The 18,517-nt window shown below is 42.4% G+C and overlaps 1 protein-coding gene across 1 annotated transcript in view; it reads left to right on the forward strand.

The window, feature by feature from the left end:
* Positions 1 to 18,517, forward strand: part of PAPPA (pappalysin 1) — a 230,765-nt gene that overhangs the window by 119,956 nt on the left and 92,292 nt on the right. The window contains exon 10 of the mRNA XM_036915515.2: positions 15,214 to 15,407. Within this exon, the coding sequence (XP_036771410.1) occupies positions 15,214 to 15,407 (194 nt within the window). The remainder of the gene's footprint in view (positions 1 to 15,213; positions 15,408 to 18,517) is intronic.

The following is an 18,517-nucleotide window of genomic DNA, read 5'->3' on the forward strand; positions in this document are numbered from 1 at the left end:
AGCTTCAGCCCATGTGTCCCTTCCTACAGGAAGCCTTCCCAAATCTGGGTGAGATTGGGGTGTGTGGGAGGGGTCCCTCCTTTGTACTCCTGCAGCAGCCCATTGTCCTACTGCTGAACAAAATACTGTATGCAGCCCATAATGTATACACTTGCCCCTCACACTAGACTCTGAGCTCCAACTGCTGAGATCCAGTTTAATTCATCTGACTTCCCTGGAGCCAGTCCAGCACTTGGCAAATAATTTGTGGCTGAGTAAATATAGAATAAATGAGTGAAGGAAGGATATATTTCTTAAGAGACAGTTTTATTTTTCAGACAACAAAGTGCAGTATAGCTTTGCTGGTGGTGTGAGTCAGACAAACCTCCGTCTGCAGCGCAGGCCTCCTGCCTTCCAGCTGTCATGTCGGGCGGGAGGCACAGTTTGGGCAGCGCTGCCCGGTCGTTGCGATCACAGCGCGGATACGCCACCGAGGTAGAATGCACCATGGAGCGTTTGCCGGGAATGTTCTTTGGGGCCTCATTTTATATTGGTGCAAAGGAGAGCCGGTCTCAAGGGGTAACTTTCTCTTTGTGTCTCAGTACGGACCCTGTCATAACTCTTCGGCCCAGTCTGAACGGTTCAGAACTTCATCAGAAGGGATGCCCAGAAGCAGGAGCTTTCGTGATTGCTTCGACGGCCCCACAGAATTCTCTGATAACCCCAAACTGAGCTGCTTTTCAAAACCAAACCCCAGTCCCAGCTAGCTTCCTTTCAAGGAGGAAGCCTAATTAACTAGTAGCCAGAAAGGACCGCAGGTAGGCCACCCCCCAGGCGGAGAATTCAAAAGGAAGCGGATAGCTGTGTAAATAACACTGCTTTAAGGGGCATTTAAGCCAGTGCTCTTTGTTAAGGAAATTGATGGCTTTGTAAGTACTGCCTCTGAAGGGAGTGCTTGAGTTGAAGGTTCCGATCTCCCCTCGTAAATTCCCTAATGGACTGTGGGCCTGCAGGCCGGCCCCAGCGTGTTCAATCACTTGCCAACAAAAACTCGGATTCCACTCTTAAAAAATTAAAATGGTTTAACCAAAACATAAGTTATTGAGCCCGTGCAGTTTAACTGGCACAAAGTAGCAGAGACAGATTGCTTCCTTTAGGGAGAGGGGGAGGCCTGGTCTGCACAGAATCTTTTTTCAAGGCGCTTTCTTTACAGTTTTTCAGTTCGGCCTCCTAATGTCGGGGAAGATAGTCACTATTTCACCACTTTGCTGAAGAGGGAAGGGGACTCAGAGGTAAAGTGTCTGTTCACCGACACCCAGCTAAGTAGTAGGGAGCGGGAATGTGACTGCAGCTCCACAGACCCCCCCAGCCCTCAAGTACCACAAAATCACAGGCGTCTCAGAGAGAATTAGATCAGCTTGTCTCGTTAGTTCCTCGTCAGTATCTGCATCCAGAGGAAAGACGTGAGCCGGAAGGCATAGCTGGGTGGAAGAGCACGGTTTTGGGAATCACACGGGTCAGGATTTGATTCTCGCTACTGCCACTTGTGAAACATTAGGTAATAACCTCTTTAAATGTCAACGTCCTTGTCTGTTAAATAGGGATAATAATAGCACCAAACACATAGGGCTCTTCTAAGTTAAATGCCATTAAAGATTTAAAAATATTTAACTTGGCAAGTACCAGGTAATCCAGTTGTTCATTTAGAAAATATATGTATTGCGTGATAGCTATAATTTTAGTTGGAAAAGTAGATGATACTCTGAGGAGACAGACAGGGGCAGCTAACGCACTAGGGTGGATCGCCAGAGAACTTTTCCAGAGGAGTGTTGGGTTGAACTATGGCTCAAGGGTGATGGGAGACAAGGTGTAGGAAAAGCAGTCAGGGGACTCTAGGAGAGGCTTCTGCAAAGGTGGGAAGGTGAGAGTGAATATAGCCCATTGAGGAAGAGGCCGTAATTTTAGCCTGTCTGAAGCTAAGACTAGAGTCCATTAGAGAAGACAAAAGAAGGCTACAGAAGCAGGTAGGGACCAGATGATGCCCTGTGAGTTGCCAACAAGCTGAATATGTTGAAGGAATACCAGTGTCTTCTGAGGCAGCCAATTTCATTTTCAGACCAACTGTAGTCTGTTACAAGAGTTTTTACTGTGCCCTTCTGAGCCTTCTCTTCTTCAGTTTAAGCATCTCCACAGCCGTATGAGCATTGCTCAGGGATGGTGCCTACCCTGGCTCCCATCCTCTGACCATATCTTGGTCATCAGCGGTCCAGGGTGCGTTTGCCCAGCCACCTCTAGGAACAGAGGGGGCTTCTCTGACCTCTGTTCCGGAGTCTAATTGCATAGCCAGCAATGCAGTCTGCCATCTCATGTTCTTGTTTGGGCCCCCAATGGACCTTCTCCAGTTGGTGGAAACGGATCTCAGAGTGACCACTACTCCTTGGAACTTTTCTGAACATGAATGGTTATGCTGACCCTTATCACTTCTGATCAAAAGCAGCAGTGACTTTGACTGATATTTTCAAATGTCCCAGCTTAACTTTAAGATTTAAGACAAATTTTCCCCTCCCATTTTTCCTTCCTTCCCCATTTCTTTCCTTGTTGGGAGAAGAGACAGACACATACACACATTTCTGTAAGAACAAAATACAGTTGAGCAATACAAATCAAAGAGCATATCTATTCAAACTAACATGAAATCCTCTTCCAAAAGCGGCAGAGGAGCCTGCCCATCGTGTGAGAGAAAGAAACCCTACCTGCATACAATCCTTCCCACTGACTCAGCTTCTGCTTTTCCCAGAACTACAGCACGTCTCACCAGCTCAGAGATGGAGGCCATGTTGTGGCCCAAATGCCTCGCCTTTTTGACCTTACCTGAACCATATGGTAGGAGGATGATCTGTGAGGCTGGCCAAACCACTCAGGACTCGGGGTGGGAGGGATCCACCTGGACACTCCCATTTCTTGCATGAGAACTCCACCAAGAACCCAGCACACTGTGGCCACCTTAGTCACCACCAGCCAGGATAGGCGGGGTAACTGGCTTGGTTTTCATGTGGTGCCCTGACTCATCCTCTGTTCATTGGCACTGTCAACATAGGATCCACTTGTCCAAAAGTGTCTCTTCTCTGGGATCTTGAGGATGCCGTATAGGATAGGCTGCTTATTTTACTGAATTGAAGAGTAGATGTGCCTATGAGTACATCCTGACTTTTATTTAAATGTATTGTTTTTCTTTGTGCTCACACATATTTCTCACCAACCAGCTTCTATTTGACATTGCATATTCCGGACATTTATATAATGAGCCTAATTAGCCAACAAAAACCCTTGGCCTATAATAATTAGCTGTGCAACATTCAGTGAGTTACTTAACCTCTCTGAATTTCAGTCCCCACATTTGCAAAAGGAAGCACTAGGGCTAAATTTCTAAAGACCCTTACAGTGCTAAACCTTCATTCATTCATCAAATATTTACTGACTGTCTTCTGTATCCTGGAATTGGAATGCAATAGTGAATAAAACAGCCTGTTTCTGCTCTCATGGAGCTACTGTTCTGTTTTAGAGAGCGCAGTGATCAAAAAAAATTGCAGAAGCAATATAATGCCATGTAGAAAATAAAATAGACTAGTGGAGTAGAAACTGGAGTGAAGATATTATGGTTAGAAGAGCCTCACTGGACAGATGATACGGTTAAGCTGAGACTAAAACAGTAAGTTGAAAGGGCCATTTGATAACAGAGGAGAGGAGTTCTTGATTGCATCTGCACATGTGAAGACAACATGTTTGAGCATTTTCCATGATACTACTTCATCTGATCACTACAGACACTACCTAAAATGGGTAGGAAAGTAATTCTGGAATCTCTGAAAGACAACTAGGTTAAAGTACAGAAAGAGTGAGACCCGGAATGATGACATGAGTCACCTGGTGCCACAGAGTGAGCTAGTGACAGAGTTGCCCTTCAGATTGTGATTCCCTGTCCAATATTCCATCTGCTTTCTGTTCCAGTCCTCTTCTCTATGTTTCAGAGTGGAGTCATCGGTGCTCTTCTCGGTCTTCATTTTGCTGATCATGTTTCCCTATCTTCAGAATGAAACCTGGTTTAATGATTAAAGGAAAAACACAAAAATCAAGAGCCAAATACATTTCAGAGTGACCTCATTGAAGGGGATCATAAAGCTACTCAATTTAACTCTCTCATTCTTGAGAAGGGGAAATTGCAGCTCCAAGGGTGGGAAATGACTTGCCCAAAGCCATAGATAGTTTGGAGAGCATCTCTTCCAGGTGCCCGTTCTCTGGACTGAGCTGCTAATGTGGAGAATGTGTCCCATTCATTTTTCCTTTCTTTTTTACCCATTTGTTTATTTTTGGTTTGGTTTGATGAGATCACATTAAAACTACTGACACTCCATTTGTAGTTTGCTATCTTTTATCACTTTCTTTTGCCACTTTTTATATGCTCTCTGCATATGAATGTTTCGGATGGTTTTCCTCCAATTGTTATTAGCTCATATCATCCAAGACAAATCTCATTTTGTTATTTCCTGCTCATATATTGAAAGGCCTTTGGGTGCTGGGTATTACTCGTCCTCTTGTCTGTGCTTAGAATGCCCACCTATTTCGTGGCCACTATATAATATATTGCAGTTGCTCACTTTTACCCTCTCTTCCATATCATGAGATAGAATTGGAACCTAAAAGAGACCTGGCTGAAAAATCATTCAGGTCTTTGAATATTCTGCTTTATTGAATGTATTGTCATTTATTACGATCACTATCTTTGCTTACAGTCTTTTTAGGCCATTCAAATAACTGTACAAAATTCAAAGTGATGTAAATGTATTTTCAAAAGTTCCAATTCATAAGATCATCAGATCTCTTTATTAAATTGCAGTCTGGTGTGCACCACCTTTTCTATCCAGATATTCCATTTCTTTGCAAATTCAGTTAAGAAAGAAAATAAATAAGACAATATTTAGGACAGATGGTGAGGTGATGTCTCATGGGAAAAAAGAGGTATTAAGGAATGGTTTAGACAGAATTGGACTCCCCCCCACCCATGTGTGCTTGGGTTTATAATCTAATTCTAATTAATATTTTCATAAAAATCTTTCTATAGTACATCTGCTGAAATAGATTCAAATCAAGTTTGAGACCGCTTCAATATAATCAGTAACAGAGATCCTGAAAAAACAAAAGAAGTTTGTTAATTTAAAATTGTCTGAACATCTGCTATGAGAATAGTATTGTCCTAAGAATTAGAGATGTCAAAAGAAGTAAAACTGGGGCCAACCCAGAAATATTTCACAAACCAAGAGCTGTACATATTCACTCACTCATTAATTCTATTACATACTATGGCAAAGCAGTTTTCTTGATCCTTAAGAAAGAGGAGCTTCTGTGTAACTTATCTCCAATGGGACGAATAAACAATAATAGATAAAAATTTATTTTTAGATAGTGAGTAATACTGCGAAGGAAATAAAACAAGAAGAATAGGATATGAGCTTACTGTAAGTAGACAGGGTTATTATGTGGGGAAATAATATATGAACTGAGCCCTAAAAAGTGAAAAGGAAGAGATCGTGAGAAAAGCTTAGAAAAAAAGTATTCCAGGTAAAGTGAACAGTAAGCTCAAGTTCTTTGAGCAATAGCAAGTATGGCTTATTTAAGGAATAGATACTTGATGAATAGAGGGATGTCTAGATGGATGGATAGATGGATGAATAAATAAATGAAAGATAATGAGCAAGGGGAATAGTGGTAGGAGATGATGAGATCAAGTGGGAACTTGGAGGCTGTCATAGACTTTGGATTTTGTCCCATGTGATATGGAAAGCCATCAAGGAGTTTCAGGTAGGAGAGTGGCCTGACAGTTATGATTTTGAAAGAGTACTTCACTGTGCTCTGGAGGAGGGAGGATTAAGAAGCAGAAAAGAAGCAGAGAGATGAATTAGATGAGCATTGCAATAGTGATGGTGGTTCGGATCAGGGTGCAGGGGTGGCACAAAAGTGGATCTCTTTGGAATATTCTGAGACAGATCCACAGGATGCACTTGTGGTCTTTCTGTAGTGTTGTGAGGTCAACTGGAGAATCAGGGGACATCACTCAGAGGGCTTGGCTTGGCCATTGCTGGGCAATGTTGTTGTCCTCTACGCAAATGGAGAAAAAAAGGGATGTGGTGAGAAACCATTATTTCTGCTTTAGACATGAGGATTTTGTGATGCCTTTAAATAGATATGTAAGTAGAGATGTCATTGTAGGCAGTTGGGACTCAGAGAAGAGGTCATATCTAAAGAAATATTTGCGTCATTGAAACAGATGTCTTAAAATTGTTATTTAAGATTTAGCACTGGATGACAGAATGTATACACATAACAATAAGGACTCCAGACCTGGGCCCCAAACCCGGCAGCATTGAACAGAAATTTGGGGAAGCCAATGGCAGCACATGAATCTGTATGAGAAGAGCTCAAGAGCCAAAAGGGACCAGGATATGGCATGGTGTCATGGGATGTAAGGCAGGTTACTTCAAGAAGAAAGGAATGGGCTATATCTTTATATGCTTCAAGGCAGTGTAGCAAGACAAGGATTTTGGCATTTATGGTTAGTTTTCGCAGTATTGAGGTTAGTGGTGATCTTTACAAGATTGATTTTGGTGGAGTGGTGAGAACAGAAACTAGATTGGAGGGAATTGAAGGATGTATTGTAGGAAAGAAGGTGCATAATGTAGCCTAGGTAACTCGATAAATTTTATTGTGAATCATGGAAAGAGAAACTTGAAATAGGAGACATAGTAGTAAGTACATGTGGAATGAAAGTTCAGTTTTTAAATTTTTTTAATTTGAATTGCTTCTTTAATATTTTTATAGGCAATGACCTGCTTTGTTAGTATCAAAGGGAAGCATAATGATTCAGAAAGTAAAGGGAATTGGGTTGTGCTGGACAAGTAGTAATGCAAAAAAGTGAGAGATGAGGCTTCATGGAGTTGAGAATGTTGGAATTACATCTTGATGGAAGATTCAAAGGCAGTAGAGACAGCCTTTCAGGTTAAGGAAGTAAGGACAGAAGCTGTGAGGTATGAGTTCTGGGAAGGAGCTTTGTGCACTAGAGGGTGGAGGGATGTTTGGAAATGAGAACAGACAGGAAAATTGGAGCTACACTTTATAAAGGTCTTGAGGGTAGGTGGTTAAGTTCAGATTTTGGGGGAGTCAATTGTACATGTCAACCTGATCAAATTGACATTTTAGATTCATCACTGGTAGGCTGCTTTGTGAGAAGGGATTGAAGTGAGGAAGACCCAACGCTGGCTATGACAATGTCAAGGGCCGTGTGGACAGGGGTGAGGCTGCCCTCCTGAGGGTGCTCTCCACGATAGGCGTGGGTGTGGAGCTGGAGGGACAGTGGGGCACTGCATCCAGATTCACTTGCCTTGTCCTAGTGCCTTTGTTTTGCTAGATGGTGTCCGGTTGTCACAGTGAAACATAGAAAGGAATTTCTGGCCCACTTTGGTATGTGGCCAGCCCTTGAAGGAACCAGAAATCAACTCAAGCTCCTCAGATTCAGTAGACCTAATCGGCATCTGAAGCTTGTTAGCAGATTCATGGTTCTTTAGAAGCCCTTCACCACCCTGTCTTTTGTACTCTGGAGAGGCTGATTTGATTGAGAAGGTTAAGAACAAACCCAGTTTGAATATAATTAAATGAGGTCAGCAATGTGGACTTGACATGAAGTATTTGAAAGATAGGGAATGTAAAGTCCATATATTTCTGTTCCAGAGTAAACATATGCCAGAGTAGCCACCCCCACCCTAAGCTTCCCCTTTGTAAACCTTCAGGGGGTGCGCACTCCAGTTTCCCCTGTTCCAAGAAGCTATTATTTGGACACAAAGATTGTGCATTTTTTGGTCTTTTTTGTTGTTGTTTGGATGAATTGTTATGTGGCATGAAGCTTGTTGTGGTTGGACCCATCCCTAAACAAACAGCTGAACTTAAAAAATATTTTTTTTTTCTGGGGTTTAAAAAAATACAAAAAATAGTAATCGTTGGAATAAAAGAGAATATCCTAGTGCCAATCACTGTTCCCTCAGCTGGAAATAGAAACAGATGCTAATTTCTCAGAAGCTGACCCATCTTCATAAACAAGAAGTTTAAAAAGACAGGTACATCTACCCATCCTTTGGAAGGTAGCCCATCTCAGAAGAGAGGGCGTTCAAATACTTTGCTTCACCACAGAGTCCTAAAGCGAGCCCATCTCCTATTAAAACTCTGATCTCCTCATCTGTGCATATTTCTTCTTTCCCCTCAGTGGGCTGGAGAGGTGGTAACCCCAGTAGCTTCTCAGACTAGTTACATTTAGCCCATAACAGTGACTGTTGTGAGAAGTGAAATCAGAGATTCCCAAAAGTAATACTGCAACTTGGCTAAGGGTAATAAACTATTGAAAAACAGGTCTGATAAACTGTCATGGTGCACTGGAAAGGGCACTGTATTACGGGTTCAAGAACCTATATTCTAGTCTTGTCTCTCCTGGAAATTTTCCCTAAGGACTTCAGCAAATTACTTCAACTTTATGAACCTCAACTTTCTCATGCATAAAATGAAATAATTGCTTTCAGCTCCAAGATCATCAATAACATCAGCACCATCATCATCATCATAGACCATTTATTTTTCACCTGTTACCTACTAGTGTTTCACCTACATTTACCACCAGACTGTAAGTTACATACATCTATTTACTATTCTATACCTACAGTTTAATCACAGTACCTGGCACACAGAAGCAACTAAAGAAATATATTTTGGTTGTTGTGTAATTGCATTTATTATTAAGTGACCTGGGTATCACAATAAACATTAAGTGATCTGAGCATCATAACAAACATTCAATCCTTCAGCCATTTTCAGATGAGGACACTAAGGTTTAGAAATTCTGATTTTCCTAAAATCAAGTAGTAAATGGTGCATCTGCTAAGCAAAATTGGATCTTGCACCTCACCATCTCTAAGAGTGTGAAAATCACAGAGTTTCCTATTCAGAGAAATGTTCAAAGGCTCCCCATTTCTAAAGGATAAAATGCAAATACCTTACATGGCATTGCAATCCTTCCTCAGTCTGGCTTCTTATCAGATGTTCAATTTATCAGTTCCAGGATCCACTGTATTCCCTCAACTTTCACCTTGCCAAGTTACTCATAGATACAAATATTGGTTGAGGCTCATTCACAGCTCATACTCTTCTATCCACATGCTCAAGTTCTTTTCTTCCTCCAAGATGCTGCCCCCAAACCATCTTCTTAGGAAACTTTTCCTGTTTCCCCAAATATTATTGTTTCCCCCTGCAAGGGAAGAGCCCAGTCTGATTCATCAGTGTATCCCCAGTACTAGCACCAATATGGAGCAGATATGAGTAAATATTAGTTAAATGAATTAATAGCCTTCTCCAATTGTCCTCTGGGAGCTAGAAGCTATCTTAGTTGGGTATGATAACATCCCTCATTCCTAAAATCTCCAGAAAGCTTTGGTACCCCTTATTTATTGTCCATTGTTGAAATGATTGCAATTGAATTACTGGATTGTTAATTCCAGCTGGGCATTGTGGACATATTTTAGAACTATTTGAGAGTTTGTTTTACAATTTCTTTCAATCCCAAAATTTGAAGAAACTTTATACTGAAGCTAGTAAATATTTTAGGCAAAATGTATCATTCCACTGGAAGAAGATGCCTCTGTTTTGATGAAATCTGGTTTGTAGTACTCTCATGGTATAGCCAGTCATCACATTATAAAAAGGTATGCCAGCACCTGGTTAGTTTAGACAGCGCACAATCTGATAATAACTGATAGTAAATACAAGGCATCCGTAGCTTTCATTTGTCATTCAACCACTCATACATCCCTTAGTCGTTTATCAAGTACTCCTTTACTGTAGGTGCTATGCTATGAGTTGGAAACTCAGATTGGAAAGATTTAGCAACTCTGTACCCAGATGTCCACTCTGCATGGTGGGACAGAGCTCAAAAGGGGGCTTTTCCATAGACAGATTGGAACAAAAAGCTATGATAGAGGGAATCTGGTAATTGTGAGAGCACAGAGGAATGTTGCCAAACCCAGGTAGGAAGTGAGTTGGGGAAATAGGATGACACTTTTATTTAATTGTCAAGAACCAGGGAGAATCAGCCAAGTGAAAAATGGTAAGTACATCTTAGGCAGAAGAAACAGCCCTTGTGAGGGCATGGAAGAATGAGATGGGACGGCTAGTTTGCAAAACTGCAGGAAGAAGTCAGCTTGTGGAGGGTCTTGTAGCCCAAGCTAAGGAAAACACTCTTCCCCTATAAGCAGTGGGGAGCTGTCAAAGGATGATATTCAAGGAAGGGATATGATCAGACGTGTATTTGGGATAGAACACTTATAGGCCAAATTCCCTATATTATCCTACTATCCTGAAGAATACACATTATCTCAAGCCTTGTTGAAAGAACACATTGGCTTACATTTATCTTTGAAGTGATTAATCACATATTACTGTCTGGTCTTTAAGGTGCCAAAATGGGTGAGACTCAGGTTTCCTACTGGAAATCATCCCTAAAATTTTGTCCTGAGCGGACACCATGTAAGCACCTCCTCCTTTTTCCATCAGTGAGCTCTCTAATGATTTCTTTTACTCACCTCAAGGATTCTAGTAGTCTTATAAATTACCAAAGCTTCTAATCAAGTGAAGTTGATTAGTATCCCCCCATTTGGGTGGAAATAGTTCCCCTATGAGTAAATATATTCAAGATTACCCAGTAGTCAAGGATAGACCAAGAGCACGAATGCAGGGTTTCTGACATCAAGGAGTTCTTTATAACAGCTAAGAAACCAGCCTCTGCCTTATACGTCAAGGTAAACACGTCTCATTTCCCTAAGACTTTGGCTTCCAAGCTTTCAAATGGGGTCACAATCCCTGACTGTCTCAAATAGCATCCTTCAGCCATGCCTTGGGAATGCAGAGGTATGGCATTTCATCTTGATGTTCCAAACAGATGGAAATTGACAATTTAATCAATGAGAAGCCCCATCATCTGTGTCTGTCCACTTACAGTGAGTCCATCAGCCTCGGGATCCTGGAGCTGAGCTCATTTCTTCCAGAGGAAAAGAAAGTATCTGGCAAGTGAAAGTTCAACCGGGTTAGACAGATCAGGCAATGCCTCCCCACCGCATCAAGTCTCCAGCTGTAAAGAATATACTTCTAATTGTGACACCACATAAAAGGGAATTGATCTGAAATGAAGAGTCCCCTTAAGTCAAAAGAAGACAGGGTGAGATGAAGAAATCTGACTGCCCAGTAGTGAAATGCCATTGCAAGCCAGTCACTATTGGTATCTCAACAATTCTTCCTCCTCCTTAAGACCCAGTCTAAAGAAACTTTCCAAAGGATGCAGAGTCTAAACTATATTTGGACAAGAGTATGTGCATCTGGTACAAAATTTTAGTCATTCATTCATTCAACAAATATTTTGAGAGCCCAATAGGTTTTCACATAACCCCTCCCAATGGGATGTATTGTTATCAATGCCACCGAGCTACTACCTGGAAGGCAGGAGGCAAGGTGATCATTTGCCCTTGGTATTGACTTCAACCTCTTTTCACTCTGATCTGCTCAGCTCCCAGCATGAAGCATTCAAGAAGCACCAAGTAAACTGATGTAATGAAAACAGGAAGGCTAGTGTTGTTTTATTGTCTTGTTGTTGCTGTCTTTGTTTTTCCTGGCCACACACTTATATTCCATTCCTCGCCCTGTTCTCTTCAGGGCTTGGGGCATGGGAGTAGAGAGGGAGAGAAAATTCCCCAGATGAAGACTGGCAGATGTAGCTGAAAGGCCCCCAGGACCCTAGTAGCAAGAGAAACTGATTAGCAGAAGCCAACGATGTTATTCAAGAAAGAGGCTCACAGGAGCTCCGTCAGCAGACCCTTGGGGGGAGAAACCAGGCATACTCAAATTCTCTTTCTCACCACCCCCTCCTCTTTAAAAAGAGATACCTCTGTATCTCTTTTTACTTTCTCTGCCTATCTACCTGTATATAATCTATCTCCCCACCTATTTACCTACCTATGACTCCCTCTATCTCTCCTCCATTCCCAGGTTTTACGGATTCTAAACAGACAGAAATACTGAGGTCTTAAACATAGTCAGGAAGAAATTAGCCTTCATGAGAACTCAGCTCCAGCCTCAATTCCTGCTACTACTCTGAGGTCTCTTTGTTGAGGAAATGAATTAAGTCATCTTAGAGAATAGATCTTACATGATCTTGTTACCATCTCACCACACTTACGTTCATACTGGAAGATGAGAAAGGTAGTACCGTTAGTCAGGCAACTTCCTGATCTTATGCTCAAGAGGATGCGCTTTTGTCATCCTGTAGATACAGTGTGTAGGGGGAAGATATCTCTGCTAGGTATAAAAAGGCCGGGTTCCTACTTCGCTACCCACTTTCTCTGTGATCTGGAAGCAGACAGCTTGCATCCTGTGGCTCTCAGCTTTCCATTAGATGAAATGGGTGAAGATGCTGGCATTATATTCAACCTCTCATGAAATCTCTGCTGCAACACTGGATAAATATTATCATCTCCGTTTTTTTTTTTTTTTTTTGAGGGAGGGTAAGGAAAATTAAGTTCAGAGAGATTAGGTTATTTTACTTAAATACCACACAGCTTATACATGGCACTTAGGATTTGAACCTAGTTTTGCCTGATGCCAAAACCTATTCTCTTTGTAATTCCCTTTATTAGATTTCTAAAGAGTAAAGTCTGAATTGACGTCTGGTCACTCTTGGAACAGGCCTAAATTTTATTATATGTAAGCTGGCCACAGTCACCACGAGGTTGGAGCTACTGAGAAGTGCTGAGTCTGTATTCTTCCCATGCTTGAACAGCCAGGCATGCTACTGGTCACTGGAGTTCTCAGCTGGCTCAAACTCATCCTTAAATAATTCAATTATAATGAATTGATTTATTCTGGCTCTGATAGTATTTCACTATGTAAACTGTTTGCTGAAATAAATAAGGGATTTTGGAGGTTGGACAAGACTCAGCATTTTGCTGCCCCTGAATTCAATGACTCCTTTTTCAGATAGTCAGCATCATAGAAATCCAAGTCTTCTTTCTGCTTGTGACCTGGGCCCTTTCGATTTCGGGGGAATGCTGCTTGAAAGTGTTTCAAGTGAGTGCTGATTTCACAAGCTGATTTAGTTCAGCCACTTAGAAATAAAGTGACCCCTTAGAAAGAAAAGAGTAGTTTTCTCTTGACTAGTGTTTTAGAATGTGCAAAGCGAGTGTATATCCATTTCCTGTGAGAGTTCTATGGCTTTCCTGAGCTGAAACAATCATTTCTGTGCTGCAGATGCATAGCCAGAGGCTGCAAAGTAAAACTAATTGTGCACAGTTACATAGTTAATATAAAGGACAGAAGTCAAACCCTGGTTTGAAATGAGGTCCTACTCCATTACCTGGAGTAAATAGGGGAAGAATGTCTTAGATCAAGCAGTATCCTTAGGGATGCATATGTTTTCTGATTTACCTGGGATATTCAGATTTCCCAAGGATATGTGCCTAATACCTGGACATAGTTTTTGATAGCATATCTACCCCTCTCGAAGTGCATTAGTTTGGATGATAAATTATAAGCTCACCATAAGACCCTGAATGAGGACTAGATTTCAAAGGGCTCACAGTCTTTCAAAGGCGCTGCAGCATGTGGACACAATGGCAGCAGGACAGTAAGGTAGGCATCTTTATAAAGTAGATGGTAAGATAGGCACCTTTATAAAGCAGATGGTAAGATAGGCACCTTTATAAAGCAGATGGTAAGGTAGGCATCTTTATAAAACAGGAACCCAATCAGGAAGGGGAACCCACGCAAGAAGGGATATTCAGCTTTGCCTAGAAGAGTTGGAGAAATAGCACAGAATAACGGACACTGAAGTTAGAAAAGGTGGGCCCAGCGATCTCTTTTGGATGGCCACAGCAGGTTTCTCCTTGTATTGTTCTGTATTGAATTGCCAAGAAAGCAGTGTAGGTCCTACCTACTTAGAAGGCATCCCGCTAGCTCTATGCTTCTGTGATCCTGGTCCTTGCCACTCTGAGAGTCATTGGAGCCAGCCGCAGCATTGAATTGTCCTGACCAGAAATCCTTGCTGTGATTTGAGTTACGTGAGTGCTTGAGAATTCGCTTGGCTTTTAACTGAAACTCCTCAAGTAACAAGCCCTTTAGAAGCTTAGAGAGCAGTAGACAGGAAAGCTTCCTGGAGACCAGCAGTCTCATGGCCTTATCTACAGTGAAGATTGAGCCCAGAGAGGGAAAGACATGTGTAAAGTAACAGAGCAGTATAGTTACAGTATAGTTACTGAGGCCAGCATCTCCTGTATATTCACTTTTATGTGAGATTGGAATTCTCTTTGGAATTAAATAAATCTCAGTTTATGACTGACGCTATATGGTGTCAGAGAACATGTCCAAAACTTAGAAAATGAGCCTGAGTTTGAAACCAGGATCTGGCATAAACACAGTGTGTTACCTTGGGCAAATTATAAAAGATGTGTGGGATCTCAGATTCCTAATCTGGAAGATGAAAATAATAATTCCTTTCTCACAAGGCTGCTGTGGGGCTCACTTGGGGCAATGAATGTGGAAGTATTTGTGAACTTTGGTGGGTGTTTATATGTGTGTGTATACAGTAAAATATATATTACGCAGGGTCTGTCCTCTTAACAAATTTGTAAGTGTACATACACCATATAAATATGAGCACGAAGTTGTATAAAGATATCAAGAACTTAGTCATCTTGTGTAGAAACTTTATATTCATTGAACAGTGACTTTCAACTCTCGACCATTTTCCTCCTCCTGTAGCCCCTGGGAACCACCATTCTACTCTCTCTTTCTTTGAATTTGACTACTTTATAAGCCTCATGTAAGTAGAACCATACTGTATTTGGCCTTCTGTGTCTGGCTTATTTCACCTAGTATGCTATCCTCTAGGTTCATCCATGATGTCATTTATGGCAGGATTTCCTTCTTTCTTTAAGGGTGAATAATATTCCATTGTGGCCTGATGATGTGTTTAACAGTGCTGATGGTTCTGCTGGTTTGATTTCACAGCTGCTGGTGATAGCTGAGACCAAAGAACAACCATCTGTTGTTCTCTCTGAACAAATATCTATATGTTCTCTCTTCTCTGTCCATCTCCTACAGATGAACCCAGCCGTTGCTATTTCCATGATGGTGATGGGGTATGTGAAGAATTTGAACAAAAAACTAGCATCAAGGACTGTGGAGTGTACACGCCACAGGGGTTCCTGGACCAGTGGGCATCCAATGCTTCCGTATCCCATCAGAACCAGCAGTGCCCAGGCTGGGTCATCATCGGCCAGCCAGCCGCATCCCAGGTAAGCTCCGAGCCATGTGTGACCTTGCTAGCATATATTCTGAATCTCTGCCCTGCCCTTCAAGGCTCCCCACCTCAAAGGCAGTGCATCATTGGATGTGGCCACATGACCACATCTCTAGTCAAATGTAATTCCAGGGGCTCATGAATACCATTTGTCAGGGATTGAATGTGGAAGGGCTCTGTGGAGTTAACATCAGCAATTTAGGGATTTTGATTGTCCTCCTGTCCCCCTACCTGTTGAATGGGGAAAGAATTGAGTTTGGATATACCAGTGGAATTCAGTAGGTTAAAAACAAATTCTTACCGGGGGGAGGAGTCCCACTTTTTTTTTTGGTAGGGGAAGGTTACCAAGTTATGTGCTCCTTGAACTCTCTCCTGTGAGTTAACTATACCATGAATTTTCTGTGTGGCCTAGGACAAGTCTCCCCACCTCTCTGACCCCACTTTTCCCCATCTTTAAATTAGAGAGTAGTTGAACTTGATGATCTCCAAGGACCTTCTCAAGTCTAAAAAAGTGTGACTCGGTCCTCAGTCCCCTAATGCACTATTTACGTTCCCTAGTTCTTTCCTAGGGGACAGCCAGCTGAGTGGAGGGAGGGAGAGTGTTGGGGCCACCAGAGCTTGTGTGATTCTAGGGATGGCCTTGCTGTCCCCAGAGCCCCCTTTCCAATTATCCTGCTGAGCAAGCACCTGCCTTCTTCCGAGACTCCCTTTCCCAGAGACACGACTCAGTGCTTCCGACCGCCTGGCCCAGCGGCTGTCTCCCAGGCCAGCCTGCCTCCCAGCCTTGCAGATGAGCCACGATCCCTAGGTCTTCCTCTCTATTATTGTTTCCCTGATTCAGGGTGAGGGTTTTGTAGATGACAGAGATGTGACATTCTTCTCGGGCCCAGTGGAAATCACTGGATGAGGGGCAGGATGGGTTCACCTCAGTTAGAAGTTACAGTATTTATAGGATCACTTTTTCTTTGATCTGTTTGTTTGTGTTTACATGTGTTAGATTCTTTATTTACTCATGTGCATTTGTTTCTGACTGCCCTAAGAATGGAAAGAGATCGTGTAGAGTGACCACCTGGGGAATGAATAACTGAATGGATGACACAGTGAATAAATGAATGAATGTCTAGGGTTCATTCTCCCTGCTTCCAACCTGCCACCTCTGTACTTGCTGAATTCATATTTGGTTACATCCATCACACTGAACTCTGATCATCTGTTTGCATGTCTTACCCCCCATTAGACTACTTCTTTGAAAATACTTTTGAGTTTTATTCATCTTTGTCCTCTCATCTTCAAGCACAGGTCTAGATAAGACTAGTACTGAGGAAATGTGTGCTTAATTGACTATGCACACACACACACACACACACATTGCTACATGTAAATGAACAATACTAAGAAAAATGCTCAAGAATCATATGTCTGTGACATAGAGTGTTCTGCTCAGGAACAGCGGGGCTGGCTGGCAATAGAGCCAGGAATTCCAAATTCAACACTAGCATCCACTTCCTAGAAATGTTTAAAAACATCATTCAAACAACGGCATTATTAACACTCAGGATCTCACATGAGCAAGAGTTGAGGTAGCAGCTGTGCTTAAAAACCACCCAAAGGTTATTACTACTAATGTGAGAAAAGGAGAGAAAGAATTTTCCAGGCTTAGCATTTGAAAAGAGACTTCATGGGGCAATTATTCCGATCTTGTAAGGAGGGGGCTGTCAGGAATTATGGGTGATTATCTCTTCCTAAAGAAAAATCCAATTTAAAAAAATCATTATAAATACTAGCTCTTCCATCTACAAAGAGGAGATGAGAAAACAAAATCATCCTATTGAATTATTCATTGTAACCAATTTTATTTTAATGAAATCGACTAGGTTCCATTACTCTCCGGGCTTGGACATAATCTTTGTTACAAGGAGACTTCAGCTGTAACTAAATTTACCGTAATGAGATCAGCTCACTGGAGAATACAGGGTCAGGGGAGGAGACGTGTGTGCAGGCTGGGTGCAGAGCCAGGCAGGGCAGCCTGGAGGGCAGCAGAGCAAGCCTCCAGAACTCTCTGCCTGAAGGCGCAGGCATGGAAGTCCCTCACACACTGCCCACCACCATACACACACACATGGACGCGCCTGCGTGCACACACACACACGAAGCCAGCATAATTCTGAGTAAGGCTGTTCCTGGGGTGTAAACATAGCTCCCTTCTGACAACAGAGAAAAGAAGGAAGTGCAGCCTTGGCCTTCATTGCCTAGTGTAGTGATTGGAAGAGGCTGGTGGTTAAGTTTCACCCTGTTAGAGCTTCCAGAGTAGAAACTAATGGCTTGAGAGAAGTTAGGAGTACTTAGATGCACCATGTTCCCCTTACCTACCCCCAGTGCAATGATAGTCTTCTCTTCCTTCTTCCTCCACTTTCTTCCTGCTTTTCTTACACACACACATACACACACACATACACACATTTGCATACACCAACAAAAATTCCTATAGGAATAGGCCGTGTAGGCACCTGCATCCAGAGAGCAAGTACCAGAGCAGAGAGAGGAGAGTGGGGGAGGGAAGATAGTTATGGACGCCCACGAGCCACTGTACTGGATGCTCATACATGCTGTAGCCAGTCCTCTGGCCTTTCTTCAAGGTAAGAATTATTATCTATCTTGGGAAACTGAGAGGTAGAATGGCTTCCCCAAAGTCACACAACCCATAAGTGGAGAATCTAGGATTAGGAGGATCACCAGGAACATGACAGTGAGATCTTGGGAATATGCAGTCATTTTCAGAGTTGAAAGTAGCTGAGCATATGGAAAACATCACTAGGACACAAGCAGAAAGAATTGTAGCTGAGCAGATCTTAGGGTGGGTGTTGCTGCAGACTCCGAGAGGTACTGCCATCTTCCAGCCCACGCTCGGGCCCAGCCTGCACCTTTGTGCAGCAGGCTGCTCCCACTCCCCATCCAGGTAGCCCTGTTCCGGGGCCCCCTGTTCATTCTCTAGGACACTCCGTTAACCTGGGGAGGGATGGAAGGACCACAGTTGTTCCCATTTCCTCTTCACAACCCAGTTTTGCCGCACTCTCCGCCCTTCCCTGATGCTGTAAAAATGACAAA

Source organism: Manis pentadactyla, chromosome 3 (genome assembly GCF_030020395.1).
Source record: "Manis pentadactyla isolate mManPen7 chromosome 3, mManPen7.hap1, whole genome shotgun sequence".
NCBI classification, from domain to species: domain Eukaryota; kingdom Metazoa; phylum Chordata; class Mammalia; order Pholidota; family Manidae; genus Manis; species Manis pentadactyla.